Consider the following 24,756-nt stretch of genomic DNA (forward strand, 5'->3'; position numbering starts at 1 on the left):
GAAGATCTCCCTTCAAAATATCATGCATGAGTGGCTTTTCATGCTGTTTAAAATCCATTTATACCATTCAGCACTGTATTTAACTCTACAGATGAGTGAGAACATCTTAACCAATGCACTACTGCACCCGCATGCCATCATGGAGGCTGACTTTTGAAGCTAGCACTAACACAAGTTGGATGGTCCATTTTTACTCTAGCACAGGATGTGCAATGCTCTATTATTGTCAAAAAGAATGGACTTCTACAACTTCTGCTGACTTCTGTAAGCAAAGGACAGTTTCCCATGTCTTCTGGGTCTATTTCAAGTGAGCTCAGGTGCTTAGGAGAATGTTACATCCCTGTATCATTTTCATGCATTAAGCATTCTTAATATGGTCAATTTTCAATAGCTCTAATTCCTGGAGTGCTAGAGTGAGACTACAGCCAATATATATTTCATGATGTCATGAACCTATACAATGATTTTATTAACAAAAATATGTCTTATATACACTCAATCGTGGTAAATCAAAGGGAATTCAAAAACGTATGTAATAACTATGGTAATTATTCCCTTTGCATCTTTAATTCTGAGTGACTCAGCCTCTCTGTGATGATCTTATACCTGGACACCTATATTGTCCGTCAGTACAATTCATTTTGAAATGTTCTTCTTTGTTGTTTTATCTTATTTGGATGTTTACTAAATTTCACTGATCCCCGTCCCAACTCTTTTGAGACGTTTTGGATTTATCAAATTAGAAATGAGTACATATGTCCCCCAAAACAATATTTTTTTTTCGGTTTTAACACTTAATATGTTGTCTTTTCACTATTCTCCATCTAATGAATTGATTTAATGTTTTGAAAATGATAGCATTTTGATTTTATTCACTGTTTACCAAACGTCCCAACTTCATCGGAGTTGGGGTTTGTATATGAAGATACAAGACAAAAAAGTATGTAATGAATGTTATAATGATGACATGATGATGATGATGATGATGATGGTGGTGGTGGTGATTTCAGGAAAGCCCAGGAGTCTCAGAGGGAGATGAAGCTGCTGTTGGACATGTACCGCTCGGCCCCTAAAGAGCAGCGGGACAAGGTGCAACTCATGGCTGCTGAGAAGAAGGCCAAGTCAGAGGTACACACACACACACGTATAGAGAGTTACTTGTGCACAATCCCTGGTGCTGAACAAAAAGATTACGTATTTTTTGAAAAAAGGTTCGCACACTTCTTTGGATTTTTCTTCTTGAAGTTATTTTTTCATCTTTTTATTTATTCATCCATTGGCAATGACGTTTCCACCTCTCGGTCTTCCTCAGATTCACTACCAAACACAAGGCTTGACACATTATCTTGTAAGAAGTGTGCGAACCTTTTTTCAAAAAATACACACACACACACACACACACACACANACACACACACACACACACACACACACACAGACACACACACACACACACACACACACACTTCTCCCTTCACCTCTCCCAGCACTTCTCCGCGGATATGGCTGTTTTTGGGTGCATAATATGAAACATGAAAGTGTGTGTGTGTGTGGTAATTCAGACACACACACCTGCAATATTTTTTTCCCATGTGTCTGTAGTGTCTTTTTCTGTCCATAAAAAAATTGTGTGTGTGTGCGTGCGTGCGTGTGTTTTCCCGTCCCAGGGCGAGGAGCTGCGCCAGCGTCTGCGCGAGCTGGAGGAGAGGGAGAGGAGGGAGGGGAAGAAGATGGCGGACGAGGAGGCGCTGCGGAAGATCCGCTCCGTAGAGGAACAGATAGACATCCTCAACAAGAAGCTCTCCCTCGCCAAACAGGTGTGTGTTTGTTTCTTTGTCTGTATGTGTTTCTTTCTTTGTCTGTGTGTACTTGTACAGTTGTGCTCAGAATTAATATCAATGCCTTTACAAAAGTGAGTAAATGTCAATATTCTTCAAATAAATTGTACTTTCATGAGCAAAAATGCGTTGGGGACACTGCATATTCACTGCACATTCTAGATAGAGCATTTATTGCTTCTGCGTGGCCTCACCACCACCAAATACCTTCAGAAACCTTTCTGTTAATCTCTAAGTGCATGTAAAGAAATTGACAATAAAACCTACTTGACTTGACTTGACTAAAGAGTCAATATAGTCTTTAATCTGTCCTCCTCTGACTCCTCAATGAGCGCTGCCGTTGATATTGAAGCAATAAATGCGCCGTCTATTTTCTGGCTGAAGCCATAGCCTGCTCTATGGCTCTGTACCAGACGGTAGTGTGTGCAGCTCTGCTCCACCAGGGGGCGCTGAAGCTACACACACACACACACACACACTGTCTGGTGTGGACCAGGCTACATTTCAGCACCATTGTGTCTGTCTTTTATGTGTATTTAAAAAATGTGAAGTATTTTCCTCTCATACATCTTTCCTTCACTCTTTCCCCCTCTCCTCTCCTCCCATCCCTCCTCCTTTTTTGCCTCTCTCTTCCTCTCTATCCCCCCCTTTCGCTCTCTCCATCCCCTTGCTTGTCCCCCAAGAGCCCTGATCACTGAGATGGACGTGAATGGCCAGGTGTTTTATTTACGTGTGTGTGCGTCTGTGTGTGTGTGTGTGTGTGTGTGTGTGTGTGTGTGTGTGTGTGCGTGTGTGTGCGCGTGCGCGCGCGTGCGTCCACGCGTCCACAGGAGGAAGACGCCCTGCTGAGCGAGATGGACGTGACGGGCCAGGCGTTTGAGGACATGCAGGAGCAGAACATCCGTCTGATGCAGCAGCTGCGCGAGAAGGACGACGCTAACTTCAAGCTGATGAGCGAACGCATCAAGTCCAACCAGATCCACAAGCTGCTCAAGGAGGAGAAGGAGGAGCTGGCAGATCAGCTGCTCACGCTCAAGACACAGGTGGGTCCACTAAGCCCCCCCCCCACCCCACTTATACGTATAACCGGCGTGACGAGTGCTATGTGCGTTGCGCCCCTTTTTGGGGGATAACATTGGGGGATAAGCAAAGGCATGGCACTGTTCGTGTTGGGAAAGTAGAAGTGAAAGACAAGGACCTGTAGACCAGCGTTGTTCACGCTCAACATGCAGAGGACGTGTTGTGTTGTTGGGTGTTCAAATAATGAAGCCAAACAGCCATGACTGAAGCATGGACTGTGTTTATATAGGCTAGCCGATGTTGCATGTAAGTTAATGAGACTATTGGTTTGTTGTCCCCTCACTTTTCAAAATGTTTGGTGCCCCTGGGCACTGTGCCGCTGGCCCTTATGGATAGTCTGTCCCTGCTTCACCTGATCTGACTGACCACCTTCTTCTGACCTGACCTGACTGTTCTGGCTACATCCCTAGGGCTGGATTAATGCACAGCCCAGATATGGCTGCAGCCTAGGGCCCCCCACCTGCCAGGAGGGCCCAGATTGGCAAAAAGTGAAAAATTGCAGAATTGTGACGAGATGCAATATGGGAAAATTCATCTGTGGTGTTGAGTACAGTCGGTAGACATGTTACCTTAATTCCTAGTCTGTAATTATGACAGTTTATGTAAATTTGTCTCGGAATTTGTCCCCCGGGGGGCCCCACAGCAACCTGTAACCTGGGGGGCCCGTGCCTTCTTAAGCCAGCCCTGGCTACATCTCCAGGGATATATAGTCGTTTAGCATGGTGCCTGAAGTCAGGTGTGATCATGGGACTCGATCCCTTTTATAATCCACAGCAATTACAAGGGCGGCACCAGTACTACTTGGGTAATAGTTGCTAGTGCTTAATTTTTCAGAAGGGCTCTAGGCAGCCTAACCGCAACTAGCAGATTTGGAAAAGTCTGACAACGACAAATAAGTGAGACTACGACAAATGCTGAAATGGGCAGAATAATAAGATGGATAGGCTACAGGCTTTTAGGCTGTAGGCACGGGACGTAGCGTAGGATCATTTATTAGGTGGGAAACGTCACCTCACCACTGATTAACCTGGCTATATCTGATCTGAGCGTTACATTAGGCATGGCGGTACCATATGCCACATTTGACAATTACTAGTAGACATTTACGGTAGTAATAATAATATCAGGCAACCGCACCTGATCAACACTATTTTTACAAGGCATTCATGGTGGTACAGTAGGCAACGCTACCCCATCTCGGTCTCTCCGGCTCATTTTCTTCATTATCAATATCAACAAAAAGGCGTAAAAATATTAACATGAACCAAAGCACATTAAAACACATAACATGGCCCAGCCATGCCTTAGTCGGCTGGGTACTGGAGTGCTACACGGGCGACCCGGGTTCAATTCCCGACCTGGGTCGTTTCCCGATCCTCCACCGTCTCTCTCCCACTCATTTCCTGTCCCATTCTTCACTGTGCTGTCTAACATTAACAGGAGGGAAGTGGGTTTAGGTGTTTGCTGGAGGTCTATGCTCTATTTTCCACTTTCTCCGCCGGTGTGTTGCTCACTCTGTCCTGTCTCCACAGGTGGACGCCCAGCTGCAGGTGGTGAGGAAGCTGGAGGAGAAGGAGCGCCTCCTACAGGGCACCATCAGCACTGCAGAGAGGGAGCTCACGCTCAGGACACAGGCTCTAGACATGAACAAACGCAAGGTATGAAAAAATACAACTTGTTTACACAAGTGAATCATAAAACGCCACACAAGGATGTATTGTTTTTATTTATTTTCCTTTTGTTAGCTTTTTTGGCACAAACAAGTTTTTGATGAGCACAGTGTGTTAATAATGAAACACTAAGGTGTCTTTTATGACTATGTATTCAGTCTCATACACGCACCTGCATTGCTGTTGGCATGTGCACAGGGGACCCTTATGAACTTTGACAACTTGTTTACAGTTCAGGCATGTGCCAGGCCTAATACGTCTTTCCTTAGTCAACCGTTTGTTTTGTTCCTTAATTAAATTCTTCCATTTCTGAGCACTGAGCTGGGAGTTGTACCAAGTTTGGCAAAGGCAGACAAATCCGTTTGGAATTCCGTACGGAGGCAACTTGCCAAATTCCTTGTGTGCAGGGCAGGCCAAGTTTGCATGTAATGATGTTACTGGCGCAATACATTTCTGAGGACATACATTTCCTGGTCATTGTACATGTGCTGTTTGAGCTAATCCCTGTTAATCCTTTAAAAATGGATGTTGAAGAATGACTGCAGTGATCATCAAGTGGATAGATCAATCTTTTTTATATATATATATATATAATATATAATATATATATATATATATTTTTTTAAGGGGCTTTTTATGCCTTTATTTACTCAGACAGTCTGAGATGGTGACAGGAAGCGAATGGGACAGAGAGATGGGGTGGGATCGGGAAATGACCCCGGCCGGACTCGAACCGGGGTCCCCGTGGGCATGCAAGCCCAAATGTGGGGGGCTTAGCGCGCTGCGCCACAGCACCCCCAGATCAATCATTTTTCATGCGTAGAGCCAGAAGACTGGTTGTGTTTGATCATTTATGGATCTGTTGCTGTGGATATTTTTAATCTCGTCATATATCAATGTGCATCACTGCACAGTCTGTCTTACTGCGGCCAGCCAACAGTGCTTATGGAAGAATTTCTCTTCTCTTTGTCTGTTCATTCTTGTTCCTGCTCTCCATCTCCTCCTCCCTCCCTCTCAATCTCTCTCTTTCTCTTTCTCTCTCTCTCCCTCACCCCTCTTTCCTCTGTTCTCCCTCCCTGCCTCTCAAATGTTTTCTCTACCTCCCTCTCCCCTCTCCATCCCAACACCACCACACCCATCCTTCCATCCTCCCTCTCTTTCTCTCTCTCTCTCTCTTTCTCTCTCTCTCTCTCTCTCTCTCTCTCTCTCTCTCTCTCTGTCTCTCTCTTTCTCTCTCCCCTTCCTCCAGGCGCAGGAGTCTGCTTTAATGTCGGAGGATTTGAAAACGCAGCTGGAGTCTGTGCAGCAGCGTCTGAGTGGTGTGCGGGAGGAGGTGGTGGAGAACAGCATCACCCGCGAGAAGGAGTCCTTTAACGCACGCCGTGCACAGGTACACACACACACACACACACACACACACACACACACACACACACACACACACACACACACACACACACACACACACACACACACACACACACACACACACACACACACACACACACACACATACTCAAATCAACGCTCCTCTTCTCCACACTGACAAACATCAAGCAGTCCTTCAGGCTAGTTATACGCTGTACGTCAAGGAAACCAAACACAACCAGACACGAGCAAGCAATATTAGTTTACACAGTCAATATTAGTTTACACAGTCAATATTAGTTTACACCAGTGATTCTCAAAGTGTGATCCGGGGACCACTAGTGGTCCGCGACAGAGCTCAGGTGGTCCTCAAAGGGATTTCTGCTTTTCCAAGATAAGCAAGCTGAAGGCTATATTTGTAACATTATTACAAAGCCAAACATGTCTGAAGTCATATTTTCACCACAATAAGACAGGCTTGTAAATGTGAATAAAAAGTAAGTGATCTGCTTCAAAATTAGTGTTGAAATAGCACCCGTCAACTGTCAATTCAGTTAATAGGTGGTCCCTGAACATTTTTGGGGGGACAAAGTGGTCCTTGGTCTGAAAAAGTTTGAGAATCACTGGTTTACACTGCTCAAAGAAACTGCCATTGAAGTTGCACTTCGGGGAGGTGTATGTATGGTCTAGCCCTAGACCAAGGTGTATGGTGTAAGGCCCATCAGTCCAGTTGTACAACTTTCAGTAGCTGGTATGTTCATATATATGCCATATCTGTCAGTGTGGTCTTTGTCAGCAATCCCAAGGGGAATAAAAGGAAGGTTCCAGATTCGAATCCTGTACCAATATGAGCTAGAAATGCACTCAGAGTGCAGAACTGCACCAAGGAAGCTGAATTTGACTGTGTTACACCCTACTTTTGTTCCAAGTCTTCTGTCTTGTTTTGTGGAGTTAGAAACTGGAGTGTCAAAATGTACAATATTGTATCGAATCAAGAAATCGCAACGTATATTGTGATATGCCCTCTTAAAAGTTTTGTTACTCTTCAGTCTAGAAAACAACCTCATGATATGATGTGATCGTGCTCACAAGCTTCAACTCATCATCGTTATTGATTTTTAAACTTTTTAAAAACAACATAGTGCGTATCAAACCGTAGGTCGAAGACCGTGATATGACCCGAATCGTGAGTTGAGTGTATCGTTACAGCCCTAGCGAGCACATACGCTTGGTGGACTTGTAGGTGATTGGCGGATGGTGGACTTGAGGCAGGATTTAAGGATCATGACATGTCACAAACATTCAAATGTATTGTATCAATAACAAGGCATATGTCCGAAGTATTTTGCATCATCATGGTAGGAAAACATAGGAAATACACATGTATAAACTAGAATACGTACACCCCATACATTTCATAAAATAACACATAAAGAGGGGGGTCATAACTAATACCCTGTACTGAAATAACTTAGTTGCTTTAGATAAAAGTGTATGTGTGACACACATTGTTTTGTTGCGACGACGAGCAATGTTAACATTTCACAGCTAACTATAGATAGATGCAGATCAACAGAACCTTCATTGTCCACCAACTCTAAATGTGTTTTCACTGCCAGCACAGCACAGTTCAGTACTGCCCTAAAGCCTCTCAAGCATGCCATGGCATGAACATGTGAGTACATAAAGGGCCCCATAAATCTCAAAGGCAGGGTCAGCGTCATGCAGTCATGGGTAAGCGGTAAGGGCGACAAACTTGTAGCCCAAAGGTTGCTGGTTCGACTCCCGAACAATTTTGTTGTGTGCAATGTGCAGCGAACACTTGTGTGCTGTGGAGCAGCTGTGTCACAATGACAATGACAATGGGAGTTGGAGTTTCCCAGGTGGGGCTTTCGCTCGAACACTGTCCAGGTGCTGGTGATGTGCAGTAAAAGTAATCAAAGTAAAGGGAGGATAAATCACTAGTATAACTGGTAGTTTATTTGGTCTCGCATTTCGCTGTTGCTTCATCAAGTTAACTCTCACCCCATAACTCTGTTGTTGCCTTACAGGAGGACATCTGCAAGCTGAGGAGAAAGCTGGAGAAATCCAAGAAGCCGGCGGACAACATTGGAGCCACTGGAGACGAGATCCTCAACGAGGAGATCAACGAATACAAGGTAACTGAGCGTCTGGGGGATTTCTCCTAAGTTGTAATGAAAATCTCTCTGTCTTTCTCTGTATCTCTCTGTCTCTCTCTCTCTCTCTCTCTCTCTCTCTCTCTCTCTCTCTCTCTCTCTCTCCCTTCCTGAAAAACAAGATGAAGGGAATGCTACCTAGGTGGATGGGGGCTTTTTTTCTTCATGTCTGCAGACACTCAATAGGCCTGTGTATGCTTCCTGGAAGACTGTCATTCCAGCACTATTTGGGCCCACTAGATATCTGATTTGATGAGGGTTTGTTCTTTGAAATCATTGATCTGTTTCTCTGATATGATGGGTGCTGCTCCTGTCATATCCTATTTATCAGTTTCTCTGAAATTATTGGTCTGTTTCTCTGACGTAATTAAATTGCCTCCCTTATATCACGTTATGTGATAGGGCCTTTTCCTCTTTTATCACGTTATGTGATGGGGCCTTTCCTCTGTCATTCTTTCCTTGTCCCGCCCACTCTCTGTCCCCATAGGCCCAGGCTCATTTGTCCTGTAAAGTCAGAGCCGTCTAATAAGAGAGTTTTGTCAACCGGGGACCAGGAAGTCGGTTGGTGAAGTGATTCACGTAGATTAAAATGTTTCTAAACAGCAACTTTCTGTTCACTGGAGACTAACACAGAACCATTACATACCAAACAAGATTAAGTACAAACGAATTACATTTACCTTTACCACATTTTCTGTGTTCTAGAGCCACCTCCTGGAACTAAGTAACTACTTCTATTGGAACTAAAGTCAATGGTGATTTACATGTTTGAGGCTCCATGAGAGCCGCCATTGCTGTGGAAAGATTGGACCATTGAGGTCTAAGGGAGTGACGTAACTCTCTTATTAGACGGCTCTGTGCGAAGTGATTGTTAGTTACTCTTCCCATCACATTGATCAGCTTCTCTCTGATATGAATGATTGGTCTATTATATTTGTCTGTTCTGTGATTGGTGCGTTCCTCGTAACATTCTTCCCCTCCTCTCTCCCCATAGGCTCGTCTGACCTGTCCGTGCTGCAACTCCCGCATGAAGGACGCGGTGCTGACCAAGTGCTTCCACGTCTTCTGCTTCGAGTGCGTCAAGACGCGCTACGACACGCGCCAAAGGAAATGCCCCAAGTGCAACGCCGCCTTCGGAGCCAACGACTTCCACCGCATCTACATCAGCTAGAACGAAGAACGAACTCCAACTCCCATGATCCAATATTCACCCACTTTTCCTCCCGCCCTGTTCTGCAGCGTGATTGGCTGTTTAGCTGGTCACGTCTCCATTCCTGACCGTCCACCACAGCTCAGTGTCTGCAGGCTTGACTTTGGTGTTTTTCAAAGACGTGATAGGGCGGATTGGTTAAGAGGGTGTGGTGACTTGGTGCTCTTCAGGGGTGGACTCCTCCTAGTGTTTTGAAAGAGGTGGAGAGACGTGCAGTGGTAGTTGTGTGAGAGAATTGGGGGTGTGAGGGGGGTGTATAGGCTAGATATACTTTTCCCCCCTCATTTACAGCACACGCACGCAAACACACACTCACACATTCATACATTGCACACACTCGAGCACACACATTCATACACTGCAGACGCATACCATCACACATAACACACACACACACACACACACACACACACACAAACACACACACACACTGCACCCAAACCATCCATACGTTGCACACACACATGCATACATAACACAAGACATTACATTAAAAACAAATGCATCAAAAGAAACTTCAAAAGAGTACTTCATCCAGAGATATGGTAAAGAAGACACATCATACGGTCAGCTAGCCACACTTGCTTCCATTACATTCCGTTAGACTCTGGCGTGGCCGTGCTTGGTGGCGATGACGAGGATGAGGATGATGATGATGATGATGTGACATTATATGAGCAGGAGCGTCACCTGACTGACAGGTGTGACTGATGTCACCTGCCCACCAGGTCTGGCAGAGGAGCAGAGAGACATGTGCATCTGCGGCCATCTGCATCTGCCATTTCACGTTTTGTCTGTTTAGTTCATTGTAATATTTGCCTATTGTCAGTTAATAAATAACAATAAAAAATGATAATGTGACTTTCCCAGTGTTCCTGATTGTAACTCTGAAACCAGGACGAAAAGCGTAGTAACTAATTCATTTGAATTATTTTGATCATTCATTGTTATTTTCTTGCAGTTGATGAAATAATGTTACCTTCCTCCTTAAGGAGTGGGAAAGGATCTGCACACACACTGCTTGCAAAAGACTTAATTTATTTGGAGCAACGTTTCGATCATAGATCTTCTTCAGGCATCTTACTCAAGTTAAAAAAATAGTCCGAATAAATAGGGAAGGCCTACACAGCTGATTGGCCTTCCTCCTTAAACCAATGCAAACGGAAACCAAAAACAAAATTGAGATCATTACCCACTTCGGGTGCAAAAGCGATAAATGTGCACTAATATCATATGTTATTCATCATGTTATGTCCCCGTTCAAATGCACTGTTTATTTTCATGTCCCTTTCCTCTAGACCAGGGGTGGGGAACCTCTGTCTTGAAGCAGGGGCGTCGCCAGACCTATTTGCTTGGAATTTAGCTGAAGTGTAGCATACAGCATTAATCTACAGAAAACGCACAAAATAGCGCACATGCACTACTTAAAATAATCTAAGCTTTTTAAAATAAATTACTGCAAAAATGTTTTTTTTCTCTGTGCCCTGCTGTCTTGGTGCCCTGTGCCCGTGTATAACATTAGGTCACCTGACGCCCCCTTGAGGCTGTCTTATTCGGCCCCTGATATACCATTTCAATGCAGTTTCACATGAAATATGACGTATTCTGGAAATAAATCCTAGAAACTACATTTGCAATACAATTAAATATTCAGGGGACCTATTGAAGGTGGGAGGCGAGTTCCTAAATGCATGGGGAATCCTGGTTTGTGTTCATAGTATGGCTCTTGGAGGATAATTTGAAGTGGCCCCTTAAATGAAAACTGTTCCCCATCCCTGCTCTAGAGGGTAAAAAAAAACTACCCACCAGCATCTGTTTTGGCCACAGTCCAGCATTGCATCTTTAATTTGTACGGCATGAAAAACCACAGCCCATTCCTCACTCCAATTCCAAACCGCCCGACGGGTACAGCCATGTACTGCGAGCGCATAGTTGAAACCTACAGCTACAGGGGCAAAATGCAGTACAACGAGTTCTAGCCTTCCTTGGATTTAACCCTTTAAACCACATGTCCCAGCGTGCTATTCTCAACTCTGACGCGTCCCTCCATCGTCAGTGAGCCATGGGCTGCTAACAACTAAATCGCATCGATAAGCGGCAATCCCCTGTGTGGACAAACAGGGAACGGACACACCGCGAGCGACCGTCGTCGTCATCAGTCTGCTTATTGATAAGGATCTACACAGGTTCCGTGATTTAATTGGACTGGGTGTAGGCCTGCTACCGAGACCTGCAGCAAATACAAGGGATCTTTGTGTGTTTTGGCGTGCTGCTTCACTGTAACGTCATCGCGTTTGTTTGGAGCACCATTCCCATTTTACGCGCTCTTCGAAAAATATACGGAGGAATTTCCGAGCGACCAAAGCAAAGGATTGAAACTGGATATACAACGTTATAATTCCTTTATCTTCAACGTCACCTAGCATCTTTTTCCTGACGAATACCAAATATAGTCAGCAAGCTTAATTGGTGCGTCGTCCTTGGGTTGTGCGTCCCACTCTGGTTGGTGCGAAGGTTGCCAACGTGTATTATTAAATAATGCTGAGTTGATGCAAAGTAAATCTATTCGAGCAATCTGCCGGGGTTGTCCCCTCTGTCATTTGGGGCCAAGACGACCGCCTGTTGCGCTTTGTTTTCTTGCGAACTTTGATTGCCCACAATCTTATTTCGCTTTATTGTCAAGTGGATGACTCAAGTGCGGCAGTAAATCAGTCTGTCATCGTGTGTAAACATAGAGCATTGTTTGCGTTGGGACATTTTAATCGTCGCTTTATATTTCATATGAAGGGACGTTTTTGTTTGCCGCTTTTCAAATAGGTCTACTAAGACGACCAGCCTCGATTATAATATTTTTTAATTTTTTTGCCATACTTTTGATATTGCTCATGCTCAACAGAGGCGAAATGGTTTTCCAGGACATTTCAAACCGCGCTGCCTCCAATCCAGTCAAGTTTTTTATGGCGCTACTGTGTGCATCCGCCATGGTGGTTGGATGCCATGGACAGGCTGTGCCGACGGAGAAGACTTCAGCGCCCTCTCCGCCGCCACCTCCGCCTCCGACCGCAGCTCCGCCGAGCTTCCAGTCTTTGGTCACGGAGACTGGAGAGGTGACGCGCCAGTATGTTGAGTCCATTGTGGGGACCAATGTTGTCGAAACAGCTGTGGAGGTGAGAACAGAAAGGACCCCCGGTTACCTGGCTCTGCTGTTAACGCCTTATTTGTCTGTCTGCTGGCTATGTCTCCCAGCCTCTAACGGTATATTCGACGCCTGTATGTCTGTGGGTCACGCTTTCTGACCCCTTTTCATCATTTTCTATTCTTTGACCTAAATCCACACTGATCAAATCAAAACTAACATTTCGAATCAGTTAATGGTGGGGTCGGGGAAATGATCACCCAACTAACAGTGTGCTGTCCATTCCTTTCCCTGTCATTTTCTATCCTCCCCCTATAACGTTTTATGCCTCCCCCCTCCTCCACAAGTTAATCTCACTTTATCCCCCCTTCTCTTTTCTTCTCCTCTTTTCTCACCCCCACCCCTTTTTTCTCTCTCTGGCCTAATTCCGTCCCCTCTCACTCCTCCTTTCCTGACCCCTTCTGACACAACCGACCTCGGCTATCCCTCCTCTACTCTCTTGTCTGTGGGCTGGCAGGATGCTGTTGAGTACCTTGAGTCTGTGTTTGGCCCAGACAACATCTATACTGTGGCTATGGTAAGACAAACAACACATGTGCAGTTGCTCCTCGCCAGTTAGATTCATCCATTCATTCATTCATTCATTCATTCATTCATTCATTCATTCATTCATTCATTCATTCATTCATTCATCCATCCTCTCATTCATTTTGTTTTGTGTAACCCAATTGCCAATAGCAGGGGTTTTCAACATGGTTCTGGCCCAGGGACCACCATTCCGATTGAGCCATTTTAGTTCATGACCCACTGTGTTGGTGTATGTAGTCTAGGCCTACTCTATACTTGTAGTAGTTAAACTGCATGGCAACTCGCAATACTGACTTGGACCACCCAGTGGGCCACGACCACTGGTTGAAAACCCCTGACCTGTAGGGTAGTCTATCCCTTAGTGTCAGATTGATCTCCTTAGTCAAATATTTCATCTATTTGCTTCTTATGTTGTTTGTTATTAGCCTATTGTGCAGGCAGGACACATGGCTCTTGACTGTTGTCAAGGGTAAGTGCTCCGGCTGCCGGTCTCAGCACAGTACAGGTTTTATATGTCACTGGAACAGGTGTGAAACACTTGTCCTTTGACACACTCTGGCCATCACCGGCCTCTCAGCAAGTGTGTGTGTGTGTGTGTGTGTGTGTGTGTGTGTGTGAGAGAGAGAGAGAGAGAGAGAGAGAGAGTGTGTGTGTGTGTGTGTGCGTGTGACACGTGTGTGTGCGTGCACGCTTGCAATTGCCTCTGTGCTGAGAGAGTCTGCCTCTGTGTGCTGAGGGTGTCTGGTGTGTGTGTGTGTGTGTGTGCGTGCGTGCCTGCTTGTGCGCATGTGTGCATGTGCACACGCACCTCTGTGTGCTGAGGGTGTCGGGTTGTAGTGTGTGTTTGTGTGTGTGTGAGTGTAAATGTGCATGAGTTATGACTTTGAGTCGCAGAGTTTGCCCAGCTGTCATGACACAAATCTGTCCTTCAGGCAAATAGACACACACACACACACACACACACACACACACGCACACGCACACACACACGCATACCCGCCCATCATACTCAACACCGCATTCTTTGTGTACACTACAACAGGCCCATTATACCTGACACACAAACGGACAGTTGGATATAATCGCCAACATGTGTTGTGCACATGTGTTATAAGCATTTTCTCTTTTTTCAAGCGTATTACACAGTTGTTAATGTACTCCGAAAGACACCACCTGCTGCCCATTCATTCTAATACTGCATCCCACTGTCAAAGCGTAAACCTTTGCACACATCAACATTGGCGACACAAATGACAGTAAAAGAGTTAAAATACTTCATGCTAAAAACAGCACAACTGTGTTGTGAAAAATGTAGATCTGACAGTGTCCGTTATTTAAAGATTCCCAATTTCAGTCAACAAATTAACACCATTAGAAGATGAGCGAGTGATATTTCAAGGGCACGGTTTCCTGAAATATAGCCGTGAAGTGTTAACTAAGTCAGCTTCCTGAAATATTTTGACAAGGTTATCTTTACACAAGCTCCGTCTTTGGTGTTCGCTGGTAGTGAGGTCAGGTGTCCTTCATTCCCAGTCGGAGACGGGCCATTTCTCCGAAGCTCTTTTGCTCAGATCTCTCCATCATCCGACAATTTCCTATACGTACGTCACTTTGGAGGCAGATTATTTAGTGATTCACTTCTAAATTGAAATGGTTGACAGGACAGTGCATTGTCTGGTTTTCCACCTCCTACTTGACATTGCTTTCTCTCTTTTTTTTAAACTTTATTTATGATAGGACAGTGAAGGTGGTGACAGGAAGCGAGTGGGGAGAGAGAGAGGGGGAAGGGCCGGCAAAGGACCCGGGCCGGGAATCAAACCCGGGTCAGCCGCATGGTAGACGAGTGCCCTACCGTTTGGCCACGGCAGGGCCGACATTGCTTTCTCTCATTCACTACATTTAGCTAAAATACATGGATAACATATTGCTATCAATTATGTACGCTTTATTTTTTGTATTATTATTCTCATAAAATTCCTTCTCTATATAATGGCCTATGTTTTGCATGTATAGCTAAGGCTCCAGCTACAGAATTTGGCCTGGGATAACTAGCCAGGCGACATATAATTTTTATGGTCTTGGTCAGAACAAGTCTCGAAGAGATTTGAAAAGTCGATGATAATCAGGCTATGGGATAACAGTCATTTGGCTTGGGAATGGGAAGCTTTCGGATTACTGACAGGTCGGTCGGACCATTCAGAGAAATGACGTGCCACCTCACAGTTCCCCTATTATGGACAGTAGAGAGAAAACAACTGCCCCCCCTCACTGTTTTGATTGACACATCAGTCCACAATGTGCTGTGTGTCCAAGCTAAAACAATACTACAGTGCTGCTCACATGGTATGAGATGGGATGGGTTCGCAGGCATTGAGTTGGGGAACGGCAGCCAAACAGCTATTTGGCTTGCTCACTTTACTTCTCAAGCCAAGTTAATTATCTCTGGCAAAGCTTCAAGCTGTTCTTTGGCCAAGTGCTGACTTGGAGCACTTTGCCGAATCAGGGTTTGGCCGAAATCGGAGCCAAGACAAGAACCATTTATCAAGATGGCCTGTTTTGTTGTTCAATCTACAATACACAGTAGCTGGTTTTGCGTTCTGTCTTGTGTAATCTGCATTGATCATGTTAATGTAACACCTAGACTATGATTAGTTTATCTCTCTTGGAACTATCCTGTCAGATCCTGTTTCTCTTTGTTGGCAGTTTAGTCCGCATTCTTTTCCACCTTCCTCCACATTGTAACAGATAAGTTATATTTCCCTATTGGCATCTCCCCTCATGAGTAGCTTAGCCTTTTTAAAACCATCCTGTAAGCTGTCCATACAGTTTTGCTTCTTTTTTGTAGTTTTTTTTAAAATCCTCTCCATCCTCCTCCTCCTCCTTCTACCCTCATGTGTACATATACACACGGCCGGCCCAAGCCTTTATGGGGCCCTAAGCAAAATTTAATTCAGGGGCCCCCCATACTACCACCTACTCAGCATCAGATGCTTTATAAGCTTTATTTACTTGCACGAGTGAGGGGTAGGAGCTAAGGACATAGGTAGGCTGTCTGTAGATCGTGTAGCCATCAGAAAGAAATATATGACTTGGGGAAATGGTGGAGAGTTCATTTCTTCCTGGAACTCACGAGGGGCCCCTTGCATACAGTATACAGTATATTTTCTCATTGGCATTCTCTTCCCTATGATTATCTTAGCACTACAGCCATCCTGTAAGATTTTGTTTCGTAGTATTTTCATCTTTTTCCTCCTCTTCCCTCCACCCGTTGACATATACTGTATTGTTCTTCACATTCTTTCCCCCTCCGAGTTGCTTAATACTTGTTTCTTTTTTTCATTCCATTTAGTGTTTTCCATCCTTCTCCTCCTTCCTCGTGCCTACATATATATATATGTTGTCATTTACTTTTTCTCCCACTTTTTCTCCATCACTGGCTTCCTAAACCTCCTCTCCACACCTCTCTTGTCTCCTCTTGCGTCCGGTAGCTCATTCCTTCCCATCTGTCTTCTGCTCTCTTGTTTTGCACCAGCCATTTATTTCCTTACCTGTGACACGGCAGTGCCAAATAAACATTCTCGTGTCCTGTCCTCTTGTCTCCTCTTGCGTCCTGCAGTTCCTGGGCATGCTGCTGCAGTTTGTGTCAGAGGGTGCTGCCAGCGGCCTCAACGTCATCGCTGTCTACGTGTCTGAGATCCTCAGGGCCACCGGATTCAGTGGTATGTATGGAAAAGATTGGCATAATAACACATAGTTACCATGAGAGAAACGTCATATTAATCAAAAGCTGAAGAGCTTTAAGTGTAGTGAAGAGTTTTGTTTGTAAGCAACTGACCCTTTGCTTGCAACTGCTGTAGGGTAACTCTCGAGTAACTTACTGTGTCATAACCACACGAGAAATATAAGCAAACAAATTAATCTTGGTCAAAGCTGTTATGCTGTAAGCAATTGTAAGTGTTTCATTGTAAATACTGTACTATACTACACTTACTATTGACTCAAATAAGCTGACTCGGGACAGAGATTAATTAAGCTTTTAATCCTACATAGAGCCCCTTTAAGCTACTACAATGCGGTGGGAATGGGCCTTTTCACATTACATCAAACAATGAACATTTCAATGCATTCAAAGCAGGCACATCAGGTAACAAAACTTGCCTGATGTCAGGGAGGGTGAAAAGGGCTAATTTAAGAGTGTGTTGGAGCCCCAAAATGCACACAGCTTTTGTTGACAGCTGCTTTGCTACTGTTGTTTTTAGCCGTGACCCCCTGGCCCTCTGAGTCCTTATCAGGTAGAGCTTGGGCCCGGCCACCTGAGTAGTTAGTGTTGGCAGGGCTGGGTTAAGATGACCTGGGGGCTATAGGTTACTGTGGACCACCCCGAGAAGGAAAATGTCATGACAAAATTACTAGAGATGCACCGGATCCTGATTTTTAGGATCCTGCCGGATACCGGATCCACTGCTTAAGATCCTGCCGGATCCGGAACCGGATACCGGATCCTACGAAAGGGTTGAAACACATAGCCTACTCACACACGTGGGCCCTTTTTATCACGTTGGCTCAAACTATTTTGACTGAAAAGCCTCGGCTACCGGATCCTGGAACCGGATCCGGATCCTGTGAAAAACCCTATTATCCTGCCGGATCCGGAACCGGATCTTGGATCCGGTGCATCTCTAAAAATTACACACAGTCATAATTAGAAGCTATGAATTAAGGATGTTGTGTCTTTCAACTGTGGAGAGGAGTATTGACAGGAGATTAACACTGTACTCCGCACCACAGCTGAATTATTCAATATCACATCTTGTCACAATTCTGCCATTCTTGGCTTATCAGGGTACAAACACACCAAGATGTTCGCGTTCGCTTTACGTGTCCGGGAGCATTGCGAGTCCGAGAGGTTTGCGGGCTGCCTTTCACACTGCACAGTCAGCGTCCACGTTCTATCCGCGGGCAGCAGCCATTCATTTTCAATGGAAGCCGCTCATTGAACGCGGACGTCCGCGCAGGAAAATAGACTCCAGTTCTATTTTCAAGGAGCATCGCGGACATGTCCGGTCGGGCCGGACATGCGCCGCGCTTACACCACGCTCCTGTGTGCAAGGCATGATCTATATTCATGTCTTCTAACCGTTTCGGACTGATATCGGACACGTGAAGTGGACGTGAAGTGGACGTTAAGTGGACGTCCGTGCTTGGGGTGTGTATGCACCGTCAGGGGGGGCCCTGGCAGATGGGGACCCCTAGGCCGCAGCCATATCTAGCCTGTGTGTTAATCTGGCCGCGTGTGTGTTACTTACTTAGCCTACTTACAAGCTAACAGCTCTCCTTGTATCTGCTGAAGGCAACTCCGTCTAGGTTTTTTTTTTAAAAATTGTTTATGTATTTATTTTGGGGGGGCTTTTTATACCTTTATTTCAGACAAGAAATAAGTGGGAGAAAGATGGGGGGTAAGGATCAGGAAATGATCTCTGGGTGTCTGGTGCAGCCCCTTGTATGATAACTGAGCCACTGCCGAGGGCTATTTTAACAGCCAGTCTGACAGTTTGACTACAGTGTTTGACACTGTCTGACTACTTGACAGACACTTGAGGAAGGAATTCAACTTATATCTTAAATCCACAAACACTTGGACCCTCCCTTGTTTCTTTCCTCATAGCAGGCCTAGTGTATATCCAAAGTTTCTGGTGTGTTTTTGAGGGTCATAGGTTGTTCCGTAGTACTAGATCTCTCTATAAGATGAAGCAATTTGGCCCTCCAGGCAGCTTGCTGATTCATTGTTCTATTGCACAAGGGGATTTGCAGTGAGCAAAGAAAAGTCTTTGTAGTGAAATCCCAAACACATGTTTGAAGCATACACACAGAGCTCACATCCAAGGCTATTGGCATCATGCCAGAAAGAGAAATTGCTGGGTGGATTTTGCACATGCTTTCCCCCTCTTAAAAATACCCTTGTCAAACATTAGACCTAAATTTAGACCCGTGCCTCATTAAAGTTGTGGAAACAATTTTTTTTCTGCTTTTCTGGGCCTACAGTAGGCTGTCTTTGTTTTTAGCTGGTCCTTGATTGTATTGCGAGTCGACTTTAGTCATGCCTCAGTTGCTACTTGCTTGGCTGCACCACTCTCTCTTCTGTGTGTAATAGAATAGTATGAGACATGGCCGTAACTACCATTGAGGACACAGAGGTCATATCCTATTTTTTTCAGAATTGTAAAATTGATCTATGATGAAAATTGATCTATGATCAACGATGATGAATTCAGTCTTAATATGCCACCCCCATTTGTCCTCAAGACAGTGATGAATGAAAACGAACTTAAGAGTTTTACTGAAGAGTTTGAAGCTTTCTAAATGTACAGTGTGCAGTACAGCACACAGTATTTGACCCCGGTATTTGAAAATGTCTCGTTACGGCCCTGGTATGCAAGTGAAGGCTATAGCCTAAAGGGGAAATCACACTCCCATTTAAGGAATGACGGAACGTTCCTTCCTCCTGCAACCTTTTTTTGGGTGGTGTTGAATGCTGGGTGAGAGTGATGTCGTTAATGAGAGACGGTGAGTCAGGGATCAGGTTCTTCTGCTTTTGATAGAGCTCGAGGCAACACAGCCCTGTATCTGTGTACATGTCATGAACAGCAATGAGGTGTTTTTTCTTTATTAAGCAGCAGTGATGGACAAAGTAAAAGTACTTTTGTGGTGTCATTACAACAGTAGCACATGATATTACAAAGCTGTTACACCGCTTACTTAATTTTACCTACCTATTGAGATAGACTTTGTTATTACAGAAAAACAATAAAAATCTAACAAGGACCCACCACAAACTCAACCTAACCTGTGCAGAATCAGCTTATCGTAAGACATTGGTCTACTTTTTACTCAGATAAGTTGAGTGTTAGAAAGAAACTGTTTCTTTTTTTACTTTTACTTTTACTTTGTCCACCACTGTTAAGCAGTTGTTAGTTGTTGTATGTCCTTCATTTGAACATAAGATACACAAAAGCTACTGAAAGCTAGCATAGGAATTTACAGGAGCTAATAAAAGCTGGCCACTAACTAATGAATCCTATGCCTTTATTCTAGCAATACATAAATTATGTTTTCATGCAAACACATTGTATACAATGCAATATGTCTGCGTTCATAATAAACACTTTGCATGCAGTTGTTCTGTAGATTTTGGTTACATTGCAGCACACGTAACTTATGGGGCACATCAGCTCTCTTTATAGTCACCTCTGGCCGTGACGATACGATACGTTATCGATTTCTTATTATATGGTTGTGACGTCATCTGTCGAATGCTCCATTCATTTCAAAGGGGCTCCCCAACGTTCGCACGTCTGTTATTTTTCGATAACGGACGGGTTGGTCTATAACAGACCGCTGTCAATGGCAACAAGACTTTTCACTGCTAAAGCGACTTTTCAACAAGACTCTAATCAGCTGCTGTGATAGACAACACCTGTTGTCCTGGCTACCTAGCTGTTAGCGGTGTTCCACAACGGCACTGTTTTGTTTTGCGCAGCAACAATCTTTTGACATTAAAAACTATAGTAGACTTCACATTAAATAGGCCTAAAGAAATGTCCCCGCCATGTGTGAATCATTTAAGTATATCCATATAATAAGCGGGTTAACTTTCGGCGAGTCGGTCGCTTTGTGGAATAGCAGCACTTCAGAGAGAACAAGACCTCCGCTCCGCGTCGGGGTCTAAAGATTCTCTCTGTCGTGCTGCTATTCCACGGTAGCGACCTTCTCGCCGAACGTTAACCCTTACATAAAGCAGGGATTCGATTATTTCCGATACTTGAGAATTCTCCACGATGCGATACGATTCGATTCGATTCTGTAGCGGCCATATGCCTTATCTTTGCATGTTTTTGTATTGGCTTTTAACTTGACGTTCACCGTGGTGTCACGTGACTCCTAGTTGGCAATTAGGATTTGTATTTAGGCACCTGGGCACCGGTAGACTGGCAGGGAGAGGGGTTAGGAATGGAAGAGCACAATATTTGTTGACCGCTTGCTTTGCACAATTTGAAATATTGCTTGCTATTACGCACAACCGCACTTGTCCACTGCACGGTGGTGGGTTTTAAGGACGTTTTAACTTTTGTATTGGATCTTAACATTGGAACGAATAAAGGACAACAAACGAAGAGAGAAATGTTTGCGCGTCAGCTTTGTGACTCCCTTACTAGCCTCTCGGTGGCACACGGATTGTAGCCACTACAGATTTGATTCAATTTTTTCCAATTGCTTCTCTACTTCTATTATGTTATGTAGCTAGGTCATTGGACAGGGGCCAGCGATTCGATTATTTTCGATACTCAAGAATGCCCCACAATAAAATACGATTGGATTAAATCGTCGGCCGTAGGATCGATGCATGGATACATTTCGATTATTATTTACACCCCTACCTCTGACCTCTATTTTAATGTCTCACTCACTACTGCAGCAGGGGTCGCCGGCGACCCTATTCACTTGCTGAAAATGCTTAACTACGTCATAACATTGCCATGACATTACAGAGAGTAGTGCTGCGCTAAGGGGTTAATGACAAACTCCCCTTAGGTTTGCCAACTATCAATAACTATGTAATTTCCAGCACTTTTAACTTTTATTCCGTATTTCAAGGGACGGTTGGCAACCCTAGGCCTCACTCACTCTTCTGTCTTCTCTCCACAGACAAACTCCCCTTTCCACATTTCACCCCAGAGGGCGTGGCTTTGGTAGCCAAGTGGGCGGTGCTGGCTCTGATTGGCTACTGGCTGCTCTCTCTCGTGTTGCGATTGGCCGTCTCTGTGCTGAGGCGAGTCTTCTGGTTGGTCAAGGCCGTGGCGACCCTCTGGCTCTTTGGGCTGATCGTCGGCGACACCAGAGCCTCCACAGACGTCACTTCCATGCGATTGGCTTTTCTGGTGCTGGGCTACGTTGTGATTGGTTTAGCCACAGGCGGCAAAGAAGGAGTGGCTGTGGAGTCCCGCCTCAACGCTCTGGAGGGGAAAGTCAAAGCCATTGAGAAGAAGAAGATGGAGTGAAAAGGGTTTGACAAACTGTGGCCATGCCATGGCCTAACAGCAGGTGGCGGGTTTCAGTCTTGGGGTCTATTACAGACCCAAGGACAAGTGTGTGAAATGGCTGCAAATCATTGTCGTTTCTCACGTCCTTTCCTCCCCTCTGGCCTTGTGATGCAAGGCTCGACATCATCAATGATCAACGTTTTTTTTTTTATTCAGAATCTTACAAAAACGTCAAACAGAACTGTCTCTTATATGTGATTGTCACTTGGCTCAGCCGTGGCTCAAACGGCTGTGCATTGCACTGCTACATCGGTGACCCGGGTTCGATTCCGGTCATTTGCCGATCCTTCCCCGTCTGTATCCCTCTCACTGTCCTATCACAAATAAAGGCATAAAAGCCCAACATTTTTTTGTTTACAATCAGGTATTGGATGGGGGATACAGTATGCCCCCCCAAAGCCACTCTGCGCGGCTTGACAGAGAGGAAACTATGTTGTTTTCTCCACGGAGGAGAGGCAACACAGCGGCAAGAGGCTGGAGGTGGTAGGAAAGGGCGGGAGGTAGGAGACTGATTTGCAGCCTATGTGTGTTTCTTTTATAAAGGAGCTGTTTGGGTACTTTTTAGATGTGTGTTATTTTCACGTGATATTCCTCAAGTCAGCATGGGTATTTTAAGTTGACGCCACAGAAGAAGTTTTTTGAAAAAGGAAAACAAAATACAAGAATGTTTTTCAGAAAATGCCACCCAGATGCAAAGAGCCTTAGTTGGTGATTTTTAAATGTGACTTTTCTGTGTACTGTAAATGTTAGCCTAAGGTGAATGCACTGTGTCTGTTACAAAATTAATTAAAACCTTTTAAAGACACTGCCCAAGATGTTTGATGACTCAAGTGTTAACACTGCAACCACAATAAGTCACTACAGTATATGGTAAATAAGAAACTGTTTTCTGTATATTATTGTGAGGTTCATGTGGTCCCTTCGGAGGTGAAATTGTGGGGACTTTACAGTATTATTGCATTAGTGCTTCCCTTTTTCATGCTACTCCTTTGGCGTTATTAGTCCCTGTTACTCCCTATGCATTTTAGCAACGACAACTATGGATTATAGTATTATATTGGTGACTGGGCTTTGGCTTGAAAAAGAGCGTTTGACAGTGACTTGTCCTGACAACTACTTCAGCTCCTCTTGCCCTCGAGGTTTCCATGAAGAGGTGGTGTGGGAAAGACGCAAGTGGCACACCCTCTCACGGCCATAACTACCACTGAGGACACAGAGGTCATGTCCTCTGTATTTTTTCTCAGAAATGTAACATTTATCTGCGATGAAAAGCGATATATGATCCAACAATGATAAATGCAGTCTGTATATGCCAACCCCATTTATTCTCAAGATGGTGATAAATGAAAAAATGTTTAAGACTTGTAAAAAAAAATGTACAGTATGCAGTACAGCACACAGTATTTGACCTCCGCATTTGAAAATGTCTCGTTACGGCCCTGCACCCTCTTATGGCAGCAAGGCCCTGGGAATGAATGGCATGCCTTTATCAGCATGCCTGTGTATATCAGTGTTACCAAAGCATCTCTGTCTCCTGTTGTTGTGACAAAGGGGCAAAACATCTGGACAATCAACATGGGAAAAAATCCATGGTTGGACACAAATAGAACATCCACAGCTTCCATTGACAACTTAGGCAACATATTTCTCTTTTCATCATAAAATACGCTTGCAGGGCCGTAACCAGACATTTTCAAATGCTGAGATCAAATAATGTGTGCTGTACTGCATACTGTACATTTAGAATGCTTCAAACACTTAAGTCAAATTCTTAAGTTTGTCTTAAGTTCATTAATCACTGCCTTGAGGATAAATGGGGGTGGCGTATACAGACTGAATTTATCATTGTTGATCATATATCAATTTTCATCATACTTTGTGGATAAATTTTACATTACTGGAAAAAAAAATACAGAAGACATGACCTCTGTCCTCAAAGGTAGTTACGGCCATGTACGCCTGAAAGAATACTTGAATACTTAGGTTACAGTGCAAGTAAGTAATATGACATGTAAACTGGTGGAATATACCAACAATGACATGTTTACAGTAAATAGTGTACGACACCATACAGTCTTTCTCACTGGCGTAGCAGCAAGCATATTTACATAAACTGGATTGTGTGTGGTCCCCCTATATACATCAGGCTTGTACGAAATTCCGAATGGAAAGAATTTCAATTCAAAATAATGCCATAATACGAGCACTAGGTGGTGCCATTACCTTGAATTTCTTTTAATTTAATCTGCACCATCCATTGAAAGTACATAGAACATCACCACCTAGTGTTCGTATTATGGCATTACTTTGAATTGAAATTCTTTCCATTCGGATTTTCGTACAAGCCTGATATACATGGGGGCAGTGGATCTTCTTCATGCCCATCCCCATTTTCAGATTGTTTTTGTGGCAAAACGTACTGTACTTAGGTCACAATAGTGTATTAGTTTAGTATTTAAAGATATTCATAAAAAGATCGAATTTGACAAAAGGCTGCACAGCTTCAATGAGCAGCATAGTTGCAATACCTTCTCTGGCCACCATCCTACACAGTGAGTGCACCTTTAGGGATTTTCTGTCTCTTGAATCCC

General features: G+C 44.3%; 3 protein-coding genes across 5 annotated transcripts in view; 2 read left to right on the forward strand and 1 right to left on the reverse strand.

Annotated features, from left to right (window-relative positions):
* Positions 1 to 10,197, forward strand: part of rnf20 (ring finger protein 20, E3 ubiquitin protein ligase) — a 28,040-nt gene extending 17,843 nt beyond the window's left edge. For both annotated transcript variants that reach the window (XM_063190687.1, XM_063190686.1), the window contains exons 16-22: positions 1,011 to 1,128; positions 1,668 to 1,817; positions 2,669 to 2,881; positions 4,451 to 4,576; positions 5,838 to 5,978; positions 8,008 to 8,115; positions 9,128 to 10,197. In XM_063190687.1, the coding sequence (XP_063046757.1) occupies positions 1,011 to 1,128; positions 1,668 to 1,817; positions 2,669 to 2,881; positions 4,451 to 4,576; positions 5,838 to 5,978; positions 8,008 to 8,115; positions 9,128 to 9,304 (1,033 nt within the window). In that variant the 3' untranslated portion in view covers positions 9,305 to 10,197. The remainder of the gene's footprint in view (positions 1 to 1,010; positions 1,129 to 1,667; positions 1,818 to 2,668; positions 2,882 to 4,450; positions 4,577 to 5,837; positions 5,979 to 8,007; positions 8,116 to 9,127) is intronic.
* The window catches only part of LOC134440116 (uncharacterized), a 209,537-nt gene that overhangs the window by 133,462 nt on the left and 51,319 nt on the right, over positions 1 to 24,756 (reverse strand). The window lies entirely within an intron of this gene.
* si:dkey-74k8.3 (voltage-gated monoatomic cation channel TMEM109) lies at positions 11,381 to 22,973 on the forward strand. Of its 2 annotated transcripts, XM_063189428.1 has the most exons (4): positions 11,381 to 12,510; positions 12,997 to 13,056; positions 16,684 to 16,786; positions 21,771 to 22,973. In XM_063189428.1, exons 1-4 carry the CDS (start codon positions 12,229 to 12,231, stop codon positions 22,121 to 22,123), a joined length of 798 nt encoding a protein of 265 aa, XP_063045498.1. In that variant the 5' UTR covers positions 11,381 to 12,228; the 3' UTR covers positions 22,124 to 22,973. The 2 variants fall into 2 exon arrangements, with proteins under 2 accessions (XP_063045498.1, XP_063045499.1); XM_063189429.1 differs by lacking the exon at positions 12,997 to 13,056 and having other exon boundaries at positions 11,384 to 12,510.

Source organism: Engraulis encrasicolus, chromosome 23 (assembly GCF_034702125.1).
Source record: "Engraulis encrasicolus isolate BLACKSEA-1 chromosome 23, IST_EnEncr_1.0, whole genome shotgun sequence".
In the NCBI taxonomy this organism is placed as follows: Eukaryota; Metazoa; Chordata; class Actinopteri; order Clupeiformes; family Engraulidae; genus Engraulis; species Engraulis encrasicolus.